The sequence below is a fragment of the Stegostoma tigrinum genome, chromosome 4 (assembly GCF_030684315.1).
Source record: "Stegostoma tigrinum isolate sSteTig4 chromosome 4, sSteTig4.hap1, whole genome shotgun sequence".
NCBI classification, from domain to species: Eukaryota; Metazoa; Chordata; class Chondrichthyes; order Orectolobiformes; family Stegostomatidae; genus Stegostoma; species Stegostoma tigrinum.
In genome coordinates this window covers 68,534,579-68,556,774 of record NC_081357.1, presented here as the reverse complement: position 1 = coordinate 68,556,774, position 22,196 = coordinate 68,534,579, and the positions used below count along the sequence as shown (strand labels likewise).

Here is a 22,196-nt window from a genome sequence, read left to right as displayed (position 1 = left end):
TCTGCTCCACTGGTTAGAGTTCTATTTGGTGCAGAGAAAGATAGTTGTCGTTTTTGAAGGTTAATCATCGTAGCTCCAGGACTTTGCTGCAAGAGTTCCTCAGGTCCACGCATCTTTTGCTGTTTCATCAATAACCTTCCCTCCTGACAAAAGTGGAGTATTCACTGTGATTGCACATCATTCAGCACCATTTATGACTCCTCAGGTACTGAAGCAGTCCGTGTCCATGTGCAGCGTGACTTGGACAGTATCCAGAATTAAGCTGGCAAATGGTAATTAACATCTGTACCACATAGGCGCCAAGCAATGACTATCTCCACAAGAGAGAATTGCTTGCAGTTCAGTGATGCTATGACAGCTGAATCCCCCATTATCAACATCTGGAGGGTTACCATTGACCAGAAATGTTTGCCTTTTATGTAATCTCAACGTTTTCTATGTAGGATCAAAATAAGAAAAATGAATAAAGGCAAAATTGGAACAAGAACTAGCAACTTAAAGGATGGCAAAAGCAGATGGATAAAGGCACACTCAGGGCTCATTGATTCTAATTGCTGAGCAATATAATCTTTTTGCAGGCAGGGTGACAATTCAAATAATTTGAAAAAGACTACAGAGAACTATTTCATCTTCATTTGGGGTTTGTTTCCTGGAAGATGCTTTACCACTGTTAATTAAACTTTCGGATTCAATGTACAACATGAAGGCGAAGTGGTAGTGCTCCTACGTGCTGTGCTAACAGTTAATAGTATGTGAATTGATTCCTACATTGCTGCTTGTAATGATTTGCTGACCTTACACGCCTTGGCTGTTAACTTCAGCTGAATGGTACCAGCCTTACTTTTCAGTCAGAACTTTGTGGTTTTAAGTCACATATAATCCAGGCTGATGCATCACACCTGTACTGAAGTGCCATCTTTTTGATGGGGTATTAAACCAAATCCTCGCTTGTCAGCTGTGAGATGTGATGAATCCCATTGCATAAATCAAAGAATATCACCAGTGCTATTTATCCTTTAATCAATAATCTTCAAAATTTTTAGCTGTTTGTTGCGTGGCTATGTTTGTGGAATCTTGCTATTTGCAAATTGCTTGCTTCCTTTCCCTGCAATACTGCATTGACTATCTTTAAAATTGCAGCTGGTGCTCCTTCTGTCCCACTTTGAAATAAAACAACATTCTCTGCAAATCCTACAGAAGCTATCACAACATCACGCTCTGTCCCTATTTGAGTGTGCTAATCATCACCTGATGGCAGATGTCAGCTCTATTTCCTGTATGAATCTAACCTCCGTCAATAACAAAGAATTGCATGAGTGCATTTTTTGTAATAATAATGTTATGAACCGACTTTCTCTTAACACCGTACTTTCCCCACATACGTGTGTAGGCCTTTCTTTTATCTACGGCTTCTTTTATTTTGTGGTTTCTTTGTGCTCTTCAAAAGTGCAATGGAATCTTGCTTCTGAGCAGCCTGACCTTGCCTCCCACGTATCATCACGCTATAAGAGGGAAGACCAGAGACTTGCTGTGTGCTGTTTCCAGAAGAACAGTTGAGATTTCTGGGCAGACTCGTCCTCATTATTTTCTCCTGATCGTAATTTTCATAAGTTATGAGGAAGAAATCACTTTTTGGCTAATCATGCGGTTCATTTTCCCTCCTTCCCTTGATCTCATGTTGCAGAGTGCACACTCAAAGGAAAAGAGTTGCTATGAATGGATGAGCATTACCTCTTTGGGGTGAAGAACACACAATAGGGTTATAGTCAAGTGTTGCTTCACAGAGTGACTTAATGACCACTTGGGCATTCAGTCACGAGCTCACTGCAGTTGGTCAGTTGTGGACGCAGCCTTCTCTCTTTGACAGAACTAAGCACCTGTACAAAAGTTCCATGACCACCTTCTGTAGATGGCTGAGGAGCCTCATACTGAAAATCTCCTCTTCACTTGTCTTCTTCTTGTAGGCATGTAGACTAGTTTGTCCACCGATGAATAGTCTTGATGGGGAGAATGTTGATGGTTAACTGTTTGTCATGTTATGTTGGAAAGATGAGCCTCTATCAGCATTTTTAAAATGGTAGAAGAAGATGATAAGGTTATGAATGTAAGTTTGGTCATTAAGGGCACTAGAGGCTCCTTCTACCTTGTGTGCATAATGAAGCACATTTGCCTTAAGAGTGCAAGGCACAAAGTGGTAGCCAAGCTGGACAAGGACAAAAAAAAACAAGGCCGTCTTTTTTTTATTCCTTCACGGGATGTAGGCATCACTGCATTGTTGCCCACCCCTAATTGAATGAATGAATTGCGAGGCCATTACAGAGGACAGCTAAGTGTCAAGTCATATTGGCAATTACATGTTGGCCAAACTGAGTAAGGATAACAGGTTACCCTCCTTGAAGGACATTAGCTAACCAGATGGGTTTTCTACATCAGTGGACAATAGTTTTATCTTCACCATTACCAAGATGAGCTTTTAATTCCAGCATTGTATTAATTGAATATAAATCCCATTAAAGTCATAGAGTCATACAGCACAGAAACAGACCCTTCGGTCCGAACAGTCCATGCCAACCATAAACCCAACCTAAATTAGTCCCACCTGCTTGTGGCCCATATCCTTCCAAACATTTCTTATTCATGTGCTTATCCAAATGTCGCCTCAACATTGTAACTGTACCTGCATTCACCACTTCCGCTAGAAGTTCTTTCCACCGGTGAACCATGCTCTATGTAAAAAAAAAATTGCCTGTCATGTCTTCTTTAAGCCTTTTTCTTTACACCTAAAAGATATACCCCCGAGTTTGAAATCCCCCACCCTGAGGAAAAGACGCCAGTATTCACCTTATGTATACACTTCATAATTTTATAAACTTTTGTAAGGTTACCTCTTAAACTCCTAGGCTCCAGGGGAAAATGTTCCAGCCTACCCAGCCTCTCCCTATAGCTAGCTGCCCACAGCATGGTTTTGATTGTATGTTCTCGTGGCATTTGGCTGAGCCTCTGGATTTCCAGTCCAGGCTTTACCACTACGCCACCTGCTCCCCTTAATGCCCTGCTATCTGGGAGACATCCTTGAATATTTCCTGTTTCTTGCAGGAGGCACAAGTGAATTTCCTGGGTGACCTGTCGATGCCCACACCTGGAATCTGTGCTAGAATTCAGCTGCCTCACAGGGTGCTTGGTGATTTGAACCACTGACAATCTGTTCTTCCCTTTGTTTTTGAGCTAAACCTTGTTGCACACTTGGTGTTTATGTTGTCATTATTATAAAAATATTGTGAGCCATGCAATTAACTGAGAGGTGAATGAGCTAAGCATTGTTCCTTTGCTCAAGTCTGGAGACTGATCTACATTTTGAACACGATACTATTATTTTCATGTGCCTTAACTATTTGTACTTGTTTCACATGCGATTTATGCCAATTACTATTCCAGTCGCTATGCAAATAACCTGACCCAGGGAACTCTTATGGAAATGCTTTCCTGACGCACCAATGAGTACAACAACTTAACATTGGGGTGAAATCTATGCAACATTCTACATTTTGATTTGGAGCCATTATCTTGTTTCATGCTTTTCTCTATCTCCACAAAAGTAAAGACAACTCTGCAATTTTAATTATTCAAGACTGAAAATAATCTATAAGCAAAATATTGGGGAAAAAAACTTAATGATTCTAAAATCAATAAAGGATTAAGTAGGATGGGCTCTAGACGTTTGTTGAGCAGAAGCAGAAGATAAATCTGAGGGATCAAAGTGTGGAGCTGGATGAACACAGCAGGCCAAGCAGCATCTTCTTCGGTCCGCCTCCCCCTCTCTCTCTATTTATTCCAGTTCCCTCTCCCCATCCCCCTCTCTGATGAAGGGTCTAGGCCCGAAACGTCAAAGAAAAAGCTTTTGTGCTCCTGAGATGCTACTTGGCCTGCTGTGTTCATCCAACTCCACACTTTGTTATCTTGGATTCTCCAGCATCTGCAGTTCCCATTATCACTGATTAAATCTGAGGGATGTAATTAATATTAAAAAAGTTTGTAAATATAACTTGAAACTTAATAGATGATTTATGAATCGGACTGTGAACAACTGTATAAAGTGGAGATTTTGTAAACCACTGAAAAGAAAAAGATTTCTGACTCATTAGAAACCAAAACATTGAATAATCAACAACAAGAAGATGAAGATTATCTGTGTTGCATAGTCATATTATGTACCAATCTTTTTTCTTGTTTTAAGTTGATGTTGCTAAATTAACCAGTCTGAGAAAAGAAACATGATTTTTTTTGGCTGAAGTCTAAAATTGGTCACATTTTGGGTACAAAATATTAAGATCTGATCTCTTGTAGGTAATGATGTCTGTTTTTATGTGTTTATTTAAATCTAATTGACAATAGTATTCAAATTTTATACGTATGATGTAAATAAGTGTGGCTGAGAAATTCAGTACACAAATAGTTAAAATAAAGAGCACAAAACTGAAATGTTGTAGGAAGGGATTACAGAATATATGTTAGAGCATCCTTTATTTTTGAGTGCTAGAAGTCTGCAGCAGAAAATCAAAGGAACACTTGAGCTCAAACAAATGGAAGCATTATTAACCAAGTTAGTGGTGTAATTGAAAATCTTTATAATGATAGATGGACTGTGGTAGTAAAGAGAAAATGCCAATGACTAAATTAGACAAGAAATCCTTTGAGAACACATTTATTAATAAGAATATAGGATGGAAAAATATATAAGCCCAAAAACATGTTTCAACATTAAATTCCTGTTTTAAGGACCAATTTGACCATATGTTAACATTTTGCTATTCACAATTACATACCTGCACATCAAATTGCTCAGAGTCATCATTTTGTGCACTAGGTAGACATTAGTATTATAGATTTTCTACTTATCAATTTGATCATATTTTAACATTTTGCTATTCATAACTACATATCTGTACTTCAGATTGCTCAGAGTCATTATTTCATGCACTACGTAGACATTTAGTATTGTATTTTTTTCTATTCATCACACAGATATAAGCTTTGCTGAGAAGGCTACCATTTATTGACCTTTCCTAGTGAGAATCTTAGAAGCCATTAGCAAAAATGAAGCTCTTCAACTTGTCATCTGTGCTGGATTTGAAAGAACTGTTCTATTTAATCCCACAATCTTGCAAAGTGCTACTCTTCTAGTCTTTTGAAAATTCCTGTGGAATATGATTCCCTCATTCTTTCAAACAGTGTATTCCAAATGTCAGAAACCTTTTCTGTGAAGAAATACCTCCTTATTTCTCCTTTAGACTTAAAAAAAGGGCAAAATAACTACACCCCTGGTTGTGCAAGAACTTATCAGAAGAAGTTTCTGTTTTCTGGTCCTTCCAAAACTGCTGTTGGAAGGAGAGTAGTCCTTATAGCAGTGAAGTTTAAGAGGATAGCAAGTAGCTACTCTTGATATGATGCTAGGCCATTTTATTAAACTACAGTGATAGTAAAGGAAGTCACGTTACATCCAAATCATGGCAGTGTATAACTTGGAGGTGGAAAGTGGAAATAATAATGTGCTCCTGCAACAGCTGCTCTCACTTCAAATACTTGGAAAATTAATATATTGAAGACTTTTTTCAGTGCATATTTTCTATCAGTTCATACGTAGATTTCTGTGCCACATTAAAATATGCATAATGAAATAAATATCTTAGCAATGTAAAGAGAAATTCAAAAGAACAAAAAATATATGACTTATGTGCGTAGCCGAGTAATTAATCTTTCTTGTGTCTGAATGTCTTCATTATCACTTTTACCGAGTGACCCCAGCTCCTTTGAAATGTCTGGGGAATCAGTTGACATTCTTTGCAGAAGCTATCACTGCAGCTACACCTGTATCTACAATTCTCAAAGGCCTGGATAAGTGCACTGTGGAGAATTCAAATCATAACTTATCACAGCACAACTTGCCAAGTAATGACAGGAGAACAATGCATTTGTGGTTGCCTTTACTTTCTAGGAAGAGGTTGAGTGTGGCAAAAGTTTAGCACGAGGGATTGAGAACATGGCAAATAAAATTAGAGAAGGTAACCTCATTTGGAAAGCTAGCAACAGTATGAAAATAATGGGTTAAGGATGTGGTTCATAGTTATTATTGTTGTGATTCTATAATGAGGAATTTGCTTTGAGCTACATTTTTTGTTGCCACAATAAATTCCAGCCCATCTTATCCAAAGTTTCTGCTGCACTATCAGCAAAGTTCATAGTGGTAGACCTACAAGTTTATAATCAGCTATCAAAATAACGATGAGGCTAATGGCAATCATCATTGCTTATACACTCATATCACAGCGAGCAAAAGGCAGTGGTGTGCTTAAATACAGAAATCCAGAAGTTACTCTCTGAAACACCTGCCAGTAGTTTTAGGAAAATATCACGTTGTTGTCTGAATGGGCTGACTTTGAAGCATATCCAGAGGAAATCTGAATGGAACTTGCTGCAGAAAGTTCAGCCTTGTTTGTTTCAGTCCAAGTGCCTTTTTAAGACTAAATGTGTTACATGTACAGTCAAGTTTTCTGGCACTGAAATGTAGTGATTATAAAAGTATGGTTTAATTCTCTTGGTTTTTAATTGTTGGTAGATATGATAAAAAAAATGAAGTTTACACTTGCTGCAACTTTATCAATCTTCACTTTTAAACATCTTATGGTACAAAATTTCAGCATGATTAGACAAATGGGTGTGAATCCAGCTAATGGGGGATAATGTTTGTTGCTTTTCTACTGCAATTAGCAAATTCTATATGAGGTTATATAAAGTCTATTAAAATGTTCAAGTTTAACTATTTGCATCATGCCTTACTTCACTCTCCTGTTTGAGTAATTGTGACAACTACAGAAAATTTTCTAGACTTCTGTTTGATGTCTTATACACAGGTAAATTATCCACAGTACGTGACTGCAGAAAATAACTTGTGTAATTTATAAGCTTATTAGCAGAGAGCTTTGTACAAGCTAACAAATATTATCAAGTACATTGTGCACTTTACTTTTCAGCCATTTTGCAGTTTATCCTGTGTGCTCCATCAAAGTTAGATAGTTTGCCTTGAATTATTATTACCAGGTAATAACTGTTGTAACAGCAATTGTAAAATGGATGCAACAATTCAAGAGGAACTCAAGCCTCTTCAAATTTTATAATTCTTGTAGTTTGTGGGAAGGAGTTTGTAAGCATTTTTAACCAAACATGTTGAAAAGATCAACTGTGCTTAATGTATGCTTTATACATTGCTGACATCTAATTATGTGCACCAGAATGATTTGTTTTTGAAATGCCATTTTATTTGACAAACATGCATACTGAGAAGAAACAAACAGATCATTGAGAAGACCTAAGACTTAACTGATTTCTCCTGTGTTACTGTGCAACATTCCAAGGAGACTTTCTATTACACACAAAAACACAACTGTGAAATCAATTGTGAGGTATTTAAGAGCAACATAAGATCACTCTGAATCACCCTTCTTCCTAGAGAAATGTCTGGTCTTGTTGAGCAATCTTTCCTCTATAATGGCACGGCTAAAATGATAATTGTACCAACCCCTAGTACTCTTGAGGCTACGTTAGCTTTATGACCATGATGTTTACAGATGTGTTCCTTGCTTTCGGGTGTATAGGGCATTATTAGTAACGTACATTGAGAACACTTGCTGTGTAGTCCACAGAGCAGATAATTTTATCAAGTGACAAATGTTATACATTAAGAGCTTTCAGTAGAGTAATGGAGGTAAAAACCCTGCAATTCCTTAACAATAAATTGATGCTGCAATGGAAGGAGTTTGAAGCCAGTCAAGATGGATGAACCACGTATGGTTAAGTGGATTTTTAACAATTACCATGCCATACAAGTGAAATATTCTCAAGGCTACTTAAAAACAAGCAATTTTTAAAAAAAGGCAAAGAGAAACTGAAAGGTACAGAAAAGCCAAAATCTTCTTAGAAACACAGCTGTTCCATTATGAACTTCAGTATAACTCGATCTGCACAGAATGCACAACATAATCTGGTCATAATGGTAAATTGTTCTGAATTCTAATTTAAATTCAGTTTGATATTTAAATTAAACTCTTGCATATTAGCTTCAAGGTTGCCTACTGTGCGAATAAGATAGATGCTACGAATGAAATTCTGTTTTGAATTACCAGATCTTCTATGTATTTCATTACTGTCTACCTTGGAAGATGACATAAAATGATTCTTGAAATATGGCCTGAATTCTGACCCTGATTGGAGATTAAAAAACCACATACTTTTGGAGGGTCAGGAATGTTCAGGTGGCTGTGAGGCTAGTAGGGAATGTCCAGATAAGAGTTTTCAGGATGTGGGTGCCGGGGTCCAGGGTGGTGCATCAGGCATCTATGTAAGATTTGGGGGATATCAGTGGTGTGTTAATTGGGTGGGGGAGATGAATAGTCAGCTGCATTTAGAGCAAGTTTTAATTGACTTACCTTTTGCAGGTTGCCTTTAACTCAAGTCATTTGGAACCTTATGAAATCTACAACTCTAACTTTTCTAAGAGAATTTTTCTAGAAGTTCCAAGTGCTAGGTAATTCCTAAAAGTCAGCTGCATCAGGATTTCTGTGTTGTTGCAATGTGAAACATTTATCTGTGCTACTGCAAGAATGACCTAATAATGCAAAAATGCCTGGAAACGATTTTCACTAGAATTATTGTAACACATTACATTATAGAATATTAGTATTTTTGCACTTTATTTATGGAGGTAAAGCTACCTTTGTTCACGTTTTTAAAAATCTAAAATTGGGTTTTGGAAAAAATATTCTGTCATAATATACATGATTTATTTTTATGAGGCGTGTAAAATTAAAATGTAATGGCCTATTTGCAATATCATAGTTCAGTCTGATACTGTAAGTCTTTAATTGCTGGCCAGAGATATTATTTCCCCATAATCAATATCAGCATTTTGTTTTATTCAATAATGTTTATATTTACATGATGTCTATTTCCTACTTTTCTGCTGATTCAGAATGTTTAAACAACATATCCAAACCAATTTCTTCCATTTCCAAGATTCTGTAAGCACACTTTAATGAGTCAAAAGTTTTGAAAATAATGCTGGAAAATGTTTTCTCAGGTTCTGTTTATGAAATGCATGGACATGAGTGTTGCCTGGCTACTGGAGAAGTAATTAAAGTCATTGGTTTCAAAATCGCGAAAATTAAAGCAGAAAGTTGTGATGGTACTGAGAGCAATGATTTCACAAATACCGTGGAGCTACCACTGGACTACCCAGGTATTTTTGTACTTCATTTGTATATCTTAAGGATCTCCTCCAAAGTACTATGGGTGGATTTTTCCCCTTCCTGTGTGGTGTGAGCATTGGTGAGAAAGGTGGGAAAATATGCAGAGAATAAAAAAAATCTGTATTGAGAAACTTTTTGTGATTTTCTGCTCAAGCCTGAAGTGGAAGTGCAATCCGTTACTACTTTCTGAGTGAAAAAGCTTTTTCTCACATTGTCCTTGTTTCTTTTGCACACCACTTTCAATCTATGCCCTGCATTCTTGTTTCGTTTACAACTGAAAACAGCTTCCACCAACTACACTGTCGAGCCTGCTCATGACTTGTAAACATGAAGCAGATTTTCTCGCTGTCGTCTTCTTTCTAAGAGGAAATGACCCATTTTCATTGATCTGTCCTCATAAGTGACATTTCTTATACCAGGAACCATTGCATTAAGTTGCTTCTGCACTCTCTCCAATGCACTCATGTCTTTACTATAATTCGGCACCCACAACTGTACCCAATATTCTAACTGAGTTCTAACAAGTGTCTTGTACAAGTTCAATATCACCTCCTTGCACTTATGCTTTATGCTGCTATTACTAATGCCAAGAACGCTGTATGCTTTATTCATTGCTGCCTCCAATTGCCCTGCCACCTTCAATGATCCTTGCAAATAAACATCCAGGTCCCTCTGCTCTTGCACCCCTTTAGAATTATTTTATACTCTTTCAGTATTTTTACTGTTTATTTTGATTTATTTCAGTGTTTTTATTTTATATTTCAGTGTTCTTCCAACCAAAGTACATCACTGCACACTTCCCTGTCTTGAACCTCATACGCCACCTATCCACCCAGTCCACCAACTCCTTTTGAAGTTCTGTACGGTCCTCTTCTCAGTTTATAGTTCTTCCAAGTTTAGTGCCATTGGAAAACTTCAAAATTGTCCCCTACCACCCAAGATCCAAAGACATCAGGAAAGCAAAGGTCCTAGTAATGACCCTGGTCAACTCTACTACGAACCTTCCTCCAGCCCAAAAACAATCCGTTGACCATTATTTTCTGTTTCCTATCATACAGTATATCTACATTGCTATTGTCCCTTTTATTACCATGACCTATAAGTGTCATCAAATCTTTTGTGTGGCCACTGTATCAAATGCCTTCTGGAAATCTATGTGTACTACATCAACAGCTTTACCATCATTCACTATTTCTGTTAACTCTTCAAAAATCTCCCACAAATTACTTAAACGCAATTTCCTCTTTAGATATCCATGCTGACTCTTCCAAACCAACCCACTTTTCTTCCCATGTGATTACTAATTCTATAACTAATAATTGTTGCTAGAAAATTCCCCTCCAACAAAGTTAAACTGGTCTGTAATTGCTGGAGCTGTCCCTGCAACTTTTCTTGAACTAGGCTGTGATGTTTGCAATTCTCCAGTTTTCTGGCACTTTCTCTGAGTCGGGGAAAATTGAAAAATTATAGTCACTGTTGCTGTAATTTCTACTTTACTTCCTTCCAAATCCTTTGATGCGTATTATCCAATCCCTAGTGCCTTGTCAACATTAAGTGCCAATATTCTATCCAAGGCTTCTTCCTTATTACTTTTGAACTTCTATAGTGACAGACTCCATCTGTAACCATGGTCTGGATGACATCCCCCACTTTTATAAAGACAACTGCAAAGCATTCATTTAAAACATCAGCTCTGTCCCCTTATAATAAAATGTGAGGCTGGATGACCACAGCAGGCCAAGCAGCATCTCAGGAGCACAAAAGCTGACGTTTCGGGCCTAGACCCTTCATCAGAGAGGGGGATGGGGAGAGGAAACTGGAATAAATAGGGAGAGAGGGGGAGGCGGACCGAAGATGGAGAGTAAAGAAGATAGGTGGAGAGAGTATAGGTGGGGAGGTGGGGAGGGGATAGGTCAGTCCAGGGAAGACGGACAGGTCAAGGAGGTGGGATGAGGTTAGTAGGTAGATGGGGGTGCGGCTTGGGGTGGGAGGAAGGGATGGGTGAGAGGAAGAACAGGTTAGGGAGGCAGAGACAGGTTGGACTGGTTTTGGGATGCAGTGGGTGGGGGGGAAGAGCTGGGCTGGTTGTGTGGTGCAGTGGGGGGAGGGAACGAACTGGGCTGGTTTAGGGATGCAGTAGGGGAAGGGGGGATTTTGAAACTGGTGAAGTCCACATTGATACCATATGGCTGCAGGGTTCCCAGGCGGAATATGAGTTGCTGTTCCTGCAACCTTCGGGTGGCATCATTGTGGCAGTGCAGGAGGCCCATGATGGACATGTCATCTAGAGAATGGGAGGGGGAGTGGAAATGGTTTGCGACTGGGAGGTGCAGTTGTTTGTTGCGAACTGAGCGGAAGTGTTCTGCAAAGCGGTCCCCAAGCCTCCGCTTGGTTTCCCCAATGTAGAGGAAGCCGCACCGGGTACAGTGGATGCAGTATACCACATTGGCAGATGTGCAGGTGAACCTCTGCTTAATGTGGAATGTCATCTTGGGGCCTGGGATAGGGGTGAGGGAGGAGGTGTGGGGGCAAGTGTAGCATTTCCTGCGGTTGCAGGGGAAGGTGCCGGGTGTGGTGGGGTTGGAGGGCAGTGTGGAGCGAACAAGGGAGTCACGGAGAGAGTGGTCTCTCCGGAAAGCAGACAGGGGTGGGGATGGAAAAATGTCTTGGGTGGTGGGGTCGGATTGTAAATGGCGGAAGTGTCGGAGGATGATGCGTTGTATCCGGAGGTTGGTAGGGTGGTGTGTGAGAACGAGGGGGATCCTCTTAGGGCGGTTGTGGCGGGGGCGGGGTGTGAGGGATGTGTTGCAGGAAATACGGGAGACGCGGTCAAGGGCGTTCTCGATCACTGTGGAGGGAAAGTTGCGGTCCTTAAAGAACTTGGACATCTGGGATGTGCGGGAGTGGAATGTCTTATCATGGGAGCAGATGCGGCGGAGGCGGAGGAATTGGGAATAGGGGATGGAATTTTTGCAGGAGGGTGGGTGGGAGGAGGTGTATTCTAGGTAGCTGTGGGAGTCGGTGGGCTTGAAATGGACATCAGTTACAAGCTGGTTGCCTGAGATGGAGACTGAGAGGTCCAGGAAGGTGAGGGATGTGCTGGAGATGGCCCAGGTGAACTGAAGGTTGGGGTGGAAGGTGTTGGTGAAGTGGATGAACTGTTCGAGCTCCTCTGGGGAGCAAGAGGCGGCGCCGATACAGTCATCAATGTACCGGAGGAAGAGGTGGGGTTTGGGGCCTGTGTAGGTGCGGAAGAGGGACTGTTCCACATAACCTACAAAGAGGCAGGCATAGCTGGGGCCCATGCGGGTGCCCATGGCCACCCCCTTAGTCTGTAGGACGAGTTCAACTAGGCGGATGAGAGTGTCGGTGGAGGGGGACTGGTCGGGCCTGCGGGACAGGAAGAAGCGGAGGGCCTTGAGGCCATCTCCATGCGGAATGCAGGTGTACAGGGACTGGACGTCCATGGTGAATATGAGGAGTTGGGGGCCAGGGAATTGGAAGTCCTGGAGGAGGTGGAGGGTGTGGGTGGTGTCACGGACGTAGGTGGGAAGTTCCTGGACCAAAGGGGAGAAAATGGAGTCCGGATAGGTGGAGATGAGTTCGGTGGGGCAGGAGCAGGCTGAGACGATGGGTCGACCAGGGCAGGCATGTTTGTGGATTTTGGGAAGGAGATAGAAACGGGCCGTGCGGGGTTGGGGAACAATGAGGTTGGAGGCTGTGGGTGGGAGGTCCCCTGAGGTGATGAGGTCGTGAATGGTGTTGGAGATGATGGTTTGGTGCTCGGGGGTGGGGTCATAATCGAGGGGGCGGTAGGAGGTGGCGTCGGAGAGTTGGCGTCTGGCCTCGGCGATGTAGAGGTCAGTGCGCCATACTACCACTGCGCCACCCTTGTCTGCGGGTTTGATGGTGAGGTTGGGGTTGGAGCGGAGGGCTGCCCGTTCTGCGGGGGAGAGGTTGGAGTGGGTGAGAGGGGTGGAGAGGTTGAGGCGGTTAATGTCTCGACGGCAGTTGGAGATGAAGAGGTCGAGGGAGGGTAGGAGGCCTGGGGGTGGTGTCCAGGAGGAGGACTTGTGTTGGAAGCGGGTGAAGGGGTCAGTGGAGGGAGGGTTAGGCTCCCGGTTGAAGAAGTAGGCATGGAGGCGAAGACGGCGGAAAAACTGCTCTACGTCCAACTGTGACTGGTATTCGTTTTCTCCCCTTTGGTCCAGGAACTCCCCACCTACGTCCGTGACACCACCCACGCCCTCCACGTCCTCCAGGACTTCCAATTCCCTGGCCCCCAACACCTCATATTCACCATGGACGTCCAGTCCCTGTACACCTGTATTTCGCATGCAGATGGCCTCAAGGCCCTCCGCTTCTTCCTGTCCTGCAGGCCCGACCAGTCCCCCTTCACCGACACCCCTCATCCGCCTAGCCGAACTCGTCCTCACCCTCAACAACTTCCCGTTCGATTCCTCCCACTTCCTACAGACAAAGTGGGTGGCAATGGGCCCCAGCTATGCCTGCTTCTTTGCAGGTTACGTGGAACAGTCCCTCTTCTGCACCTAAACAGGCCCCAAACCCCACCTCTTCCTCCGGTACATTGATGACTGTATCGGCGCCGCCTCTTGCTCACCAGAGGAGCTCGAACAGTTCATCCACTTCACCAACACCTTCCACCCCAACCTTCAGTTCATCTGGGCCATCTCCAGCACATCCCTCACCTTCCTGGTCCTCTCAGTCTCCATCTCAGGCAACCAGCTTGTAACTGATGTCCATTTCAAGCCCACCGACTCCCACAGCTACCTAGAATACACCTCCTCCCACCCACCCTCCTGCAAAAATTCCATCCCCTATTCCCAATTGCTCCGCCTCCGCCGCATCTGCTCCCACGATAAGACATTCCACTCCCGCACATCCCAGATGTCCAAGTTCTTTAAGGACCGCAACTTTCCCTCCACAGTGATCGAGAACGCCCTTGACCGCGTCTCCCATATTTCCCGCAACACATCCCTCACACCCCGCCCCCGCCACAACCGCCCTAAGAGGATCCTCCTCGTTCTCACACACCACCCTACCAACCTCCGGATATAACGCATCATCCTCCGACACTTCCGCCATTTACAATCCGACCCCACCACCCAAGACATTTTTCCATCCCCACCCCTGTCTGCTTTCCGGAGAGACCACTCTCTCCGTGACTCCCTTGTTCGCTCCACACTGCCCTCCAACCCCACCACACCCGGCACCTTCCCCTGCAACCGCAGGAAATGCTACACTTGCCCCCACACCTCCTCCCTCACCCCTATCCCAGGCCCCAAGATGACATTCCACATTAAGCAGAGGTTCACCTGCACATCTGCCAATGTGGTATACTGCATCCACTGTACCTGGTGCGGCTTCCTCTACATTGGGGAAACCAAGCGGAGGCTTGGGGACCGCTTTGCAGAACACCTCCGCTCAGTTCGCAACAAACAACTGCACCTCCCAGTCGCAAACCATTTCCACTCCCCCTCCCATTCTCTAGATGACATGTCCATCATGGGCCTCCTGCACTGCCACAATGATGCCACCCGAAGGTTGCAGGAACAGCAACTCATATTCCGCCTGGGAACCCTGCAGCCATATGGTATCAATGTGGACTTCACCAGTTTCAAAATCTCCCCTTCCCCTACTGCATCCCTAAACCAGCCCAGTTCGTCCCCTCCCCCCACTGCACCACACAACCAGCCCAGCTCTTCCCCCCCCACCCACTGCATCCCAAAACCAGTCCAACCTGTCTCTGCCTCCCTAACCGGTTCTTCCTCTCACCCATCCCTTCCTCCCACCCCAAGCCGCACCCCCATCTACCTACTAACCTCATCCCACCTCCTTGACCTGTCCGTCTTCCCTGGACTGACCTATCCCCTCCCTACCTCCCCACCTATAATATCTCCACCTATCTTCTTTTCTCTCCATCTTCGGTCCGCCTCCCCCTCTCTCCCTATTTATTCCAGTTCCCTCTCCCCATCCCCCTCTCTGATGAAGGGTCTAGGCCCGAAACGTCAGCTTTTGTGCTCCTGAGATGCTGCTTGGCCTGCTGCGTTCATCCAGCCTCACATTTTATTATCTTGGAATTCTCCAGCATCTGCAGTTCCCATTAGCTCTGTCTCATTCTTCATTTGTAAATTCCCATTTTGGTCTCTGATCATCCCTATTCTTCCTCTAACCACTCTCTCAATTTTTATATGCCTATGGAAGAGTTTGGAATTTCCCTTTGTATTAACTGTTCGCCCTTTCATTGTTACTCTTTGATTCTCTTATTTGCTTTTTCACACCTCCAGTCTCACTCCCTCAAACCTTTGGGATTCTTGTTGATTCCCAATTGTACCTACCTTTTATATCATCTGGGAAACTCTGGATTTGTTCGTCCTACCATTTCCCTGTTGAATGTACATCGGGAATGTACTTCAACTGTAACTGAATCACCTGCTGTTTGAAAGTTGCCCGTCATTTGGCTCCTCTTTCTCATGCCCACCCTTGTTTCGGTAAACCCTACTCAGCTGTCTGCCAATTGATTTTTTTCCTACTCTAGATTGTAGCATGTCATTTTCCAACACCATCCTGAGCCTTCTGATAAATGTCACTGTCTCCTATATGTTAACACCTCCGAACCATGGCACACTGGGTGCCAAGAATCTCACTTGACACAACATTTTGACTGAAAATGGCTAATCTCCACGCCTCCATTGTAACACTGAATTTAACTAGTCCTTTTCACTTGTCACCCTTCGTCTCCTGACATTCATCAACTCTTGGTTTGCAAGAGTTCCGTTTTTTTATTTTTGTTTACCAATCCCTACATAGGCTAAACAATCCTCCCTTGGTGACCTCCTCCAATTCCAAGGCACGCAAAGATACCTGCAGTTTGGCCCTTTATTCCTCCCAGGTTTAATCATTTAACTGCTGACACCTCATTCTGGTCTTAAGATGCTTCTGGTTAAGCTTTTAATCATGTTTTCCTTTAATGACTCAAGTGTAAATTATTGTTTGATAAGACCTCAAGAAGCATTTTGGGAAGTTTTATCACATTAAGTAAATTTGGTGTAACTTGCACATGTACATGAGCAAGTACATCACATTTTAGACAAAAAGAAGTCAGTATCCCATATACGATTGCACACTATTTCCACAAAAAAGTAATTTTGACACATTTCTAAAACCACTTCTGTTCTAACCATGAGAAAAGTGTTGGGAAATCTAGTTTGTTGAGTGAAGTGCAACTTGCACAGAAAAACTTCGCGTCAGTTGCACTGATTTTATAACAAGATGCATAACATTTAGAATCATAAAAATGCTGTCAAAGTCTGCATTTGGGCTGTTGTGCAAATATTTGGGCATGCAACCATGATCAGTATGATGTGAACGGTGATTTGGCTTACACAATGTCTTAAAATGTTTTGTCCATAATCTATAATTAGTGAGCAACTAAAGTAATGGATTCAAAATTGGTATGTTTCATATAGCAACAATTTATGCATAACAGTAGTGTTTTAAATTTTGCTTCAAATCCTAATTAATACCCATTACATTGATCTGATCTGGGTCAAAGTGGAAATTCAAGCAAAGTTGCACCAATATGTGAAACCATCTATATATGTTTGCTGCAACATCTAATGCACATGAAGGAAAGAAACTCATAAATCATTTCAAGTTATACCATGCTTTTGTATATAAAAGTTAACATCTAACATTTAATTTTGAATGATTCTTGCATCAGGTTTCTTCAAGGTTCTTGCTGACCCATGTCCCTATGGTTGTATTGGTGATATTACAAAGTCAGTACAAATTGGGCATAACCGTTTGGGCCACCCTCACTTTTTCAGCAACGTGGATATACAGGTGGATGACATCTTAATAAGCGAACATGAACATATAGTGATAAACTCTCTGGTCGAAGTGGATGGAGAGCAGTATGTGAATTGTACTGTTAACAGAGGAGATAAAAATGAGACAGTAATGCTTCCATTGTCATATAAAGGAACATTTTATGAATGCGAAGATGACCAGTTTTATACACTGAAGGAGATTATAGAATGGAAGTTGCCTAAACACCGAAGGCGAGTTGTGAAGCTAGCAAAAACATTAACTGCTTGGGAACCAAATCCTTACAATGAGTATCTTCAAAATGATCTGAGCCTGGTACCTGTGTATGAAATACAAGCAGTGATGAAATGTAAGCAAAACATTGTACTTTTTGTCATTATCTTCTACTTTTTATGTCAAACAAATGGTTTGAGATTTTCTGCTTTTGCACTTGCCCCCCTGCAATTTAGAGATCACAATGATGAACATACAGAAATGTGGGTTAAGAACGAGAAAAGAAAATCCTGACCAACTTGTTAGCGGTTTATCACAGTCATTATGTTCCAAAATCATAAATGAACACTTGCTATAACAAAGGTCAATTGTAATGCAAGACGGAGTGTCAAAGCAAAATCTGCTATAGATAAAAAGAACAGTGCAGACATTTAAGATGGACAAAGTTAGGGAAACCTCTGCTGTTTCCATTCTCAATTTAAAGAAGGTAATTACTACTCAGGCAAGCATTAAAAATTTGTAAAATTTTGTAAGTGCTTTGCTGAGATCCTTCGCCCTCATATAGATTTTCGGTCATCTAATAAAGACAACTCAATAAATTTTTAAAAATTCAAATGGTGCACAGCTCATTCTGGTCACCTGTATGAATCTTGATTTATCTGAACCCATTTTCAATTAAACCTACAATCTACGCATGAGCTTGCTTGACCTTTCATGATCTTTGGATCTTCACTAATTCCCAGTTACTGGTTCATTTGTGAATGGGTAACTACTTTCTATGCTTTGTTCTCTGAACTCAAAGCAGTACCCACCAGGAGCAGAAGTTTCGGATTATGCTCACAGACTTGCTGTAACTTTTTGTCTGGTACAAATATAGGAGCAATTCCTCCAGTTCCCATAGGCAAACCTGCATTCTTGTGTTAACTTGGAGATGCAGACATTGAAAGTTCAATAAATGCATATCTGATATCTAAATCAGTGCATTTATTTATGTAAAGATGAGACAAAAGTATAAGATTAGTGTTGCAATTATTTTCCCTTTGGAAAGCAGGAAGAAATTGTAAATTAAATGTAACACTGTGGCTGTGCAAAGCACCTAAATAAAATTTGGCAAGTTGTTCCACATGTGACTGTTTTGTTTTCAGGTCATTCATTTCCCAACAGCGTCAGGGCACAAATATCCCATTTATCCCCACTTTTATCTTATGACTTACACATCTGTCACTTGCTCCTATAAAAGATTTTCAGCAATTGTAGAAACTATGTGTAGAAAGAGAGAAAAAGTGAAGCTGAATGCAGAACAACAAAGTAACCAGTAGTTATGCAGGGGAGTATCAATGTTTTGAAGTGGCAATGATTAAGTTCAATCCCTGTGGTTCTGTTTTTATTTTATTAGTTTTGCATTTTAAAAGTGGCAAGGTATTTAGTGGGCAAGGGGAGTGTTGCTTTGGAAAACCTTTGCATTGTTGTTGTGCATCTGCCAGCATTAGCAGTTGTCCATTTGGCTTCTGCTGCATGTTTCAGAGGAAGAAAATAGAGGTGTTGGGAAGGGTGTAACTAAAATGTGGCTTCTAGAATGCACTTCTTGAATTCAAAATGTGACAAATAATCTTGTTAGTGAAGATAAAAAACTGATTTTGTTTTTCTCTTAATTATTTCCTTCAGTCCGAAAAGAAATTGTACACATACCATCTAACCTTGATGTAGAGGTTGTAGATGTGACAGAACTTTATGATGTTAACTCCTTTGTACAGCCTCTGTCATTAATTGACATTTTTAAAAGACTGGATGAAGATTTCCCCATGTTGGCTGAAATAATTGAGTGCCCTGACCACCAGCACATTTACAATTCCCTGAAAGCAGGAAGAGTAATAGTTATTCATGAGAAACACTTTGCCAAGAAAGCGATTGCATCTGAGAATAGAAGCGATTTGAATAAAAAGCACTTTTTAATTCCTAAAACCTACAAAGGACGATTCAAAAGAAGACCGAGAGAGTTCCCTACAGTGTATGATCTGAAGCTTGCTATAAACAGCAATGACCACTTGCATGTCATTGCAACAAAGATGTTTGAATCTGATTATACAGAGTTTTCGCCTGTGGAAGTAGGTGACCAGTTTCTCGTTCATCAATGCCAGAGCATTGAAGTCAGCTGTGAGGGAGATAAACGGATAGTTGAAGCACTGGCTTGTGAAAAAATTGTGGGAAAAGACTACGAACAAGTCCTTCTTCCTACCTACATGGAAGGAAGCTTTGTTGAAGTCATCCATGATAAAAAGCAATACAATATTTCTGACATCTGCGAACATTTTAGCCTTCCCTTTAATGTTAAAGTATCCGTAAGAGATTTGTCAATCAATGACAATTTGGCAGCCTTGCCTTCATTACGAATTGAGGAGGAGATTGTGGATCCATGCTTACTGGTGAGCATGCTGGACAACCCATCAGAATGTTTCAAAATTCCAGTGCAGAGGGTAAACCTGTCCATACAAGTGTTACAGGAGACAGCAGTAAATATTCCATGTTCTACTCCGAAAACCGTCGTAGAAGAGATCAGCGAAGACTTGTACTACATGATGCGGAGATATGAAAATTCCACATTGCATCCTCCTCCCCGTCCTCCAAAGAAACCTCAGTCACCTATATCATCAACTAAACCGTTGCGGCTGTATCCACCTCAACCTCGAAAACCAAACCCCCATAAGTCTCCAAAGGTAAGTCAATTCTTCATATCAAAGAGGGTCAGCAGTATTAAGGATTTAAAATTGTTTACACAAAGCAGTTACTTCCATTTAAAAGCAAAAGCAATGAAAATCCAAACCTTTAAAATGACTGGAGTGGAGTACATCATGTTGGTCTGCCAGTGTCTTTCCACAGAAGGCCATTAGGAAAAACAGCTTGGCTGAGGAAGTTTGTTAATTACGTTGTTGAGACATACAGAGTAGAAAGATCCTAAATGGTAAGTCAGGGCAGAATGATAATGAAAGTACCATGGCCTGAGAGCCTTATTTCTCAGGAGAAACAAAGCTCAGTAATTATTCTGGATTTCTACTCAGAAAAATGATTTTGGAAGCATATTTGGCCAGCTATGGAGCAAGGAGGGTCTTTACCGCCTCATCTCACCCAGCTGTTGAGTAGCTTTATCACAGTGAAAGGTGTAACATACTCAGAGATGTTGATAGGATAGATGTGAGAGGATGATTCCCCAAACTGTAGCATTTGGAAGCAAAAGTCAGAGTCTCAAGGTCAGGAGGAGGTAATTTAGGACTGAGATGAAGATTTTTTTTTCCACTAAGAGTGATGTAAATCTTTGGATTTCTCTATCCGAGTGATGTATGGAAACTTTATCAAAGAGTATATTCAGACTGGGATTGATTTTATTTTGGACATGAAGGGAATTGCAGGACACAAGGATAAAGCAAGCAAGTTTAACCATCATGTTACTGAATGGTGAACAGGCTGGGGGAACCATCTGACCTACGGCTGCAGAGAATTTCTGTTTTCTTGCAGAAGTCAAATCTTCAGTAATTGTTACTTGGATAAAGTAGAGGAGGGTTTGTGGAACATACCCAGCAATGTGTTCAGTAGGAAGGGAGGACAATTTACGATTTTGGGGATGGTAGTTGAAATCATTACTCAAACACAAGATTGTCTTTGGAAAGCTTGTAAAACATATGTTGAATCAAAGTGTTGTGTGGAGGATTGTGATCAGAGATAATGGGAACTACAGATGCTGGAGAATCTGAGATAACAAAGTGTGCAGCTGGATGAACACAGCAGGCCAAGCAGCATCTCAGGAGCACAAAAGCTGATGTTTCGGGCCTAGACCCTTCATCAGAACAGGGGGATGGGGAGAGGATTCTGAGATAAACAGGGAAAGAGGGGGAGGCAGACCGAAGATGGATAGAGGAGAAGATAGATGGAGAGCAGAGTATAGGTGGGGAGGTAGGGAGGGGATAGGTCAGTCCAGGGAGGATGGACAAGTCAAGGAGGCGAGATGAGATTAGTAGGTAGGAAATGGAGGTGCGGCTTGAGGTGAGAGGAAGGGATCGGTGAGCAGGGATGCAGTGGGGGGAGGGGAGATTTTGAAACTGGTGAAGTCCACATTGATACCATTAGGCTGCAGGGTTCCCAGGCGGAATATGAATTGCTGTTCCTGCAACCTTCGGGTGGCATCATTATGGCACTGCAGGAGGCCCAGGATGGACATGTTGTCTAAGGAATGGGAAGGGAAGTTGAAATGGTTTGCGACTGGGAGGTGCATTTGTTTATTGTGAACCAAGCGTACGTGTTCTGCAAAGCGGTCCCCAAGCCTCCGCTTGGTTTCCCCAATGTAGAGGAAGCTGCAATGGGTACAGCGGATGCAGTGTACCATATTGGCAAATGTGCAGGTGAACATCTTGATGTGGAAAGTCATCTTGCGGCCTGTGATGGGGGTCATGCCCATTCTGGGCCTCCTGTACCTCCATTTCCTACCTACTAACCTCATTCTGCCTCCTTGAACTGTCCGTCCTCCCCAGACTGACCTATCCCCTCCCCACCCCCCCACCTATACTCTCCTCCACCTATCTTCTCCTCTATCCATCTTCAGTCCGCCTCATGCTCTCTCCCTATTTATTCTAGAACCCTCTCCGATGAAGGATCTAGGCCCGAAACATCAGCTTTTGTGCTCCTATGATGCTGCTTGGTCTGCTGTGTTCATCCAGCTCCACACTTTGTTGTGTGGAGGGTATTTGTTTTTTGGTATTTGCTGATATTTGTTTTTTTTTCTCTAGTTCAAGAAGCCAGAAATAAATGGTTTTGGTGTGACAATGTTTTATATTGCAGTTACTT

The 22,196-nt window shown here is 42.0% G+C and overlaps 1 protein-coding gene across 1 annotated transcript in view; it reads left to right on the top strand.

The window, feature by feature from the left end:
- Window positions 1-22,196, top strand: part of themis (thymocyte selection associated) — a 58,774-nt gene that overhangs the window by 23,551 nt on the left and 13,027 nt on the right. Inside the window, exons 2-4 of the mRNA XM_048531605.1 lie at window positions 9,131-9,289; window positions 17,044-17,499; window positions 19,029-20,077. Coding sequence (XP_048387562.1) covers window positions 9,131-9,289; window positions 17,044-17,499; window positions 19,029-20,077 — 1,664 coding nt within the window. The remainder of the gene's footprint in view (window positions 1-9,130; window positions 9,290-17,043; window positions 17,500-19,028; window positions 20,078-22,196) is intronic.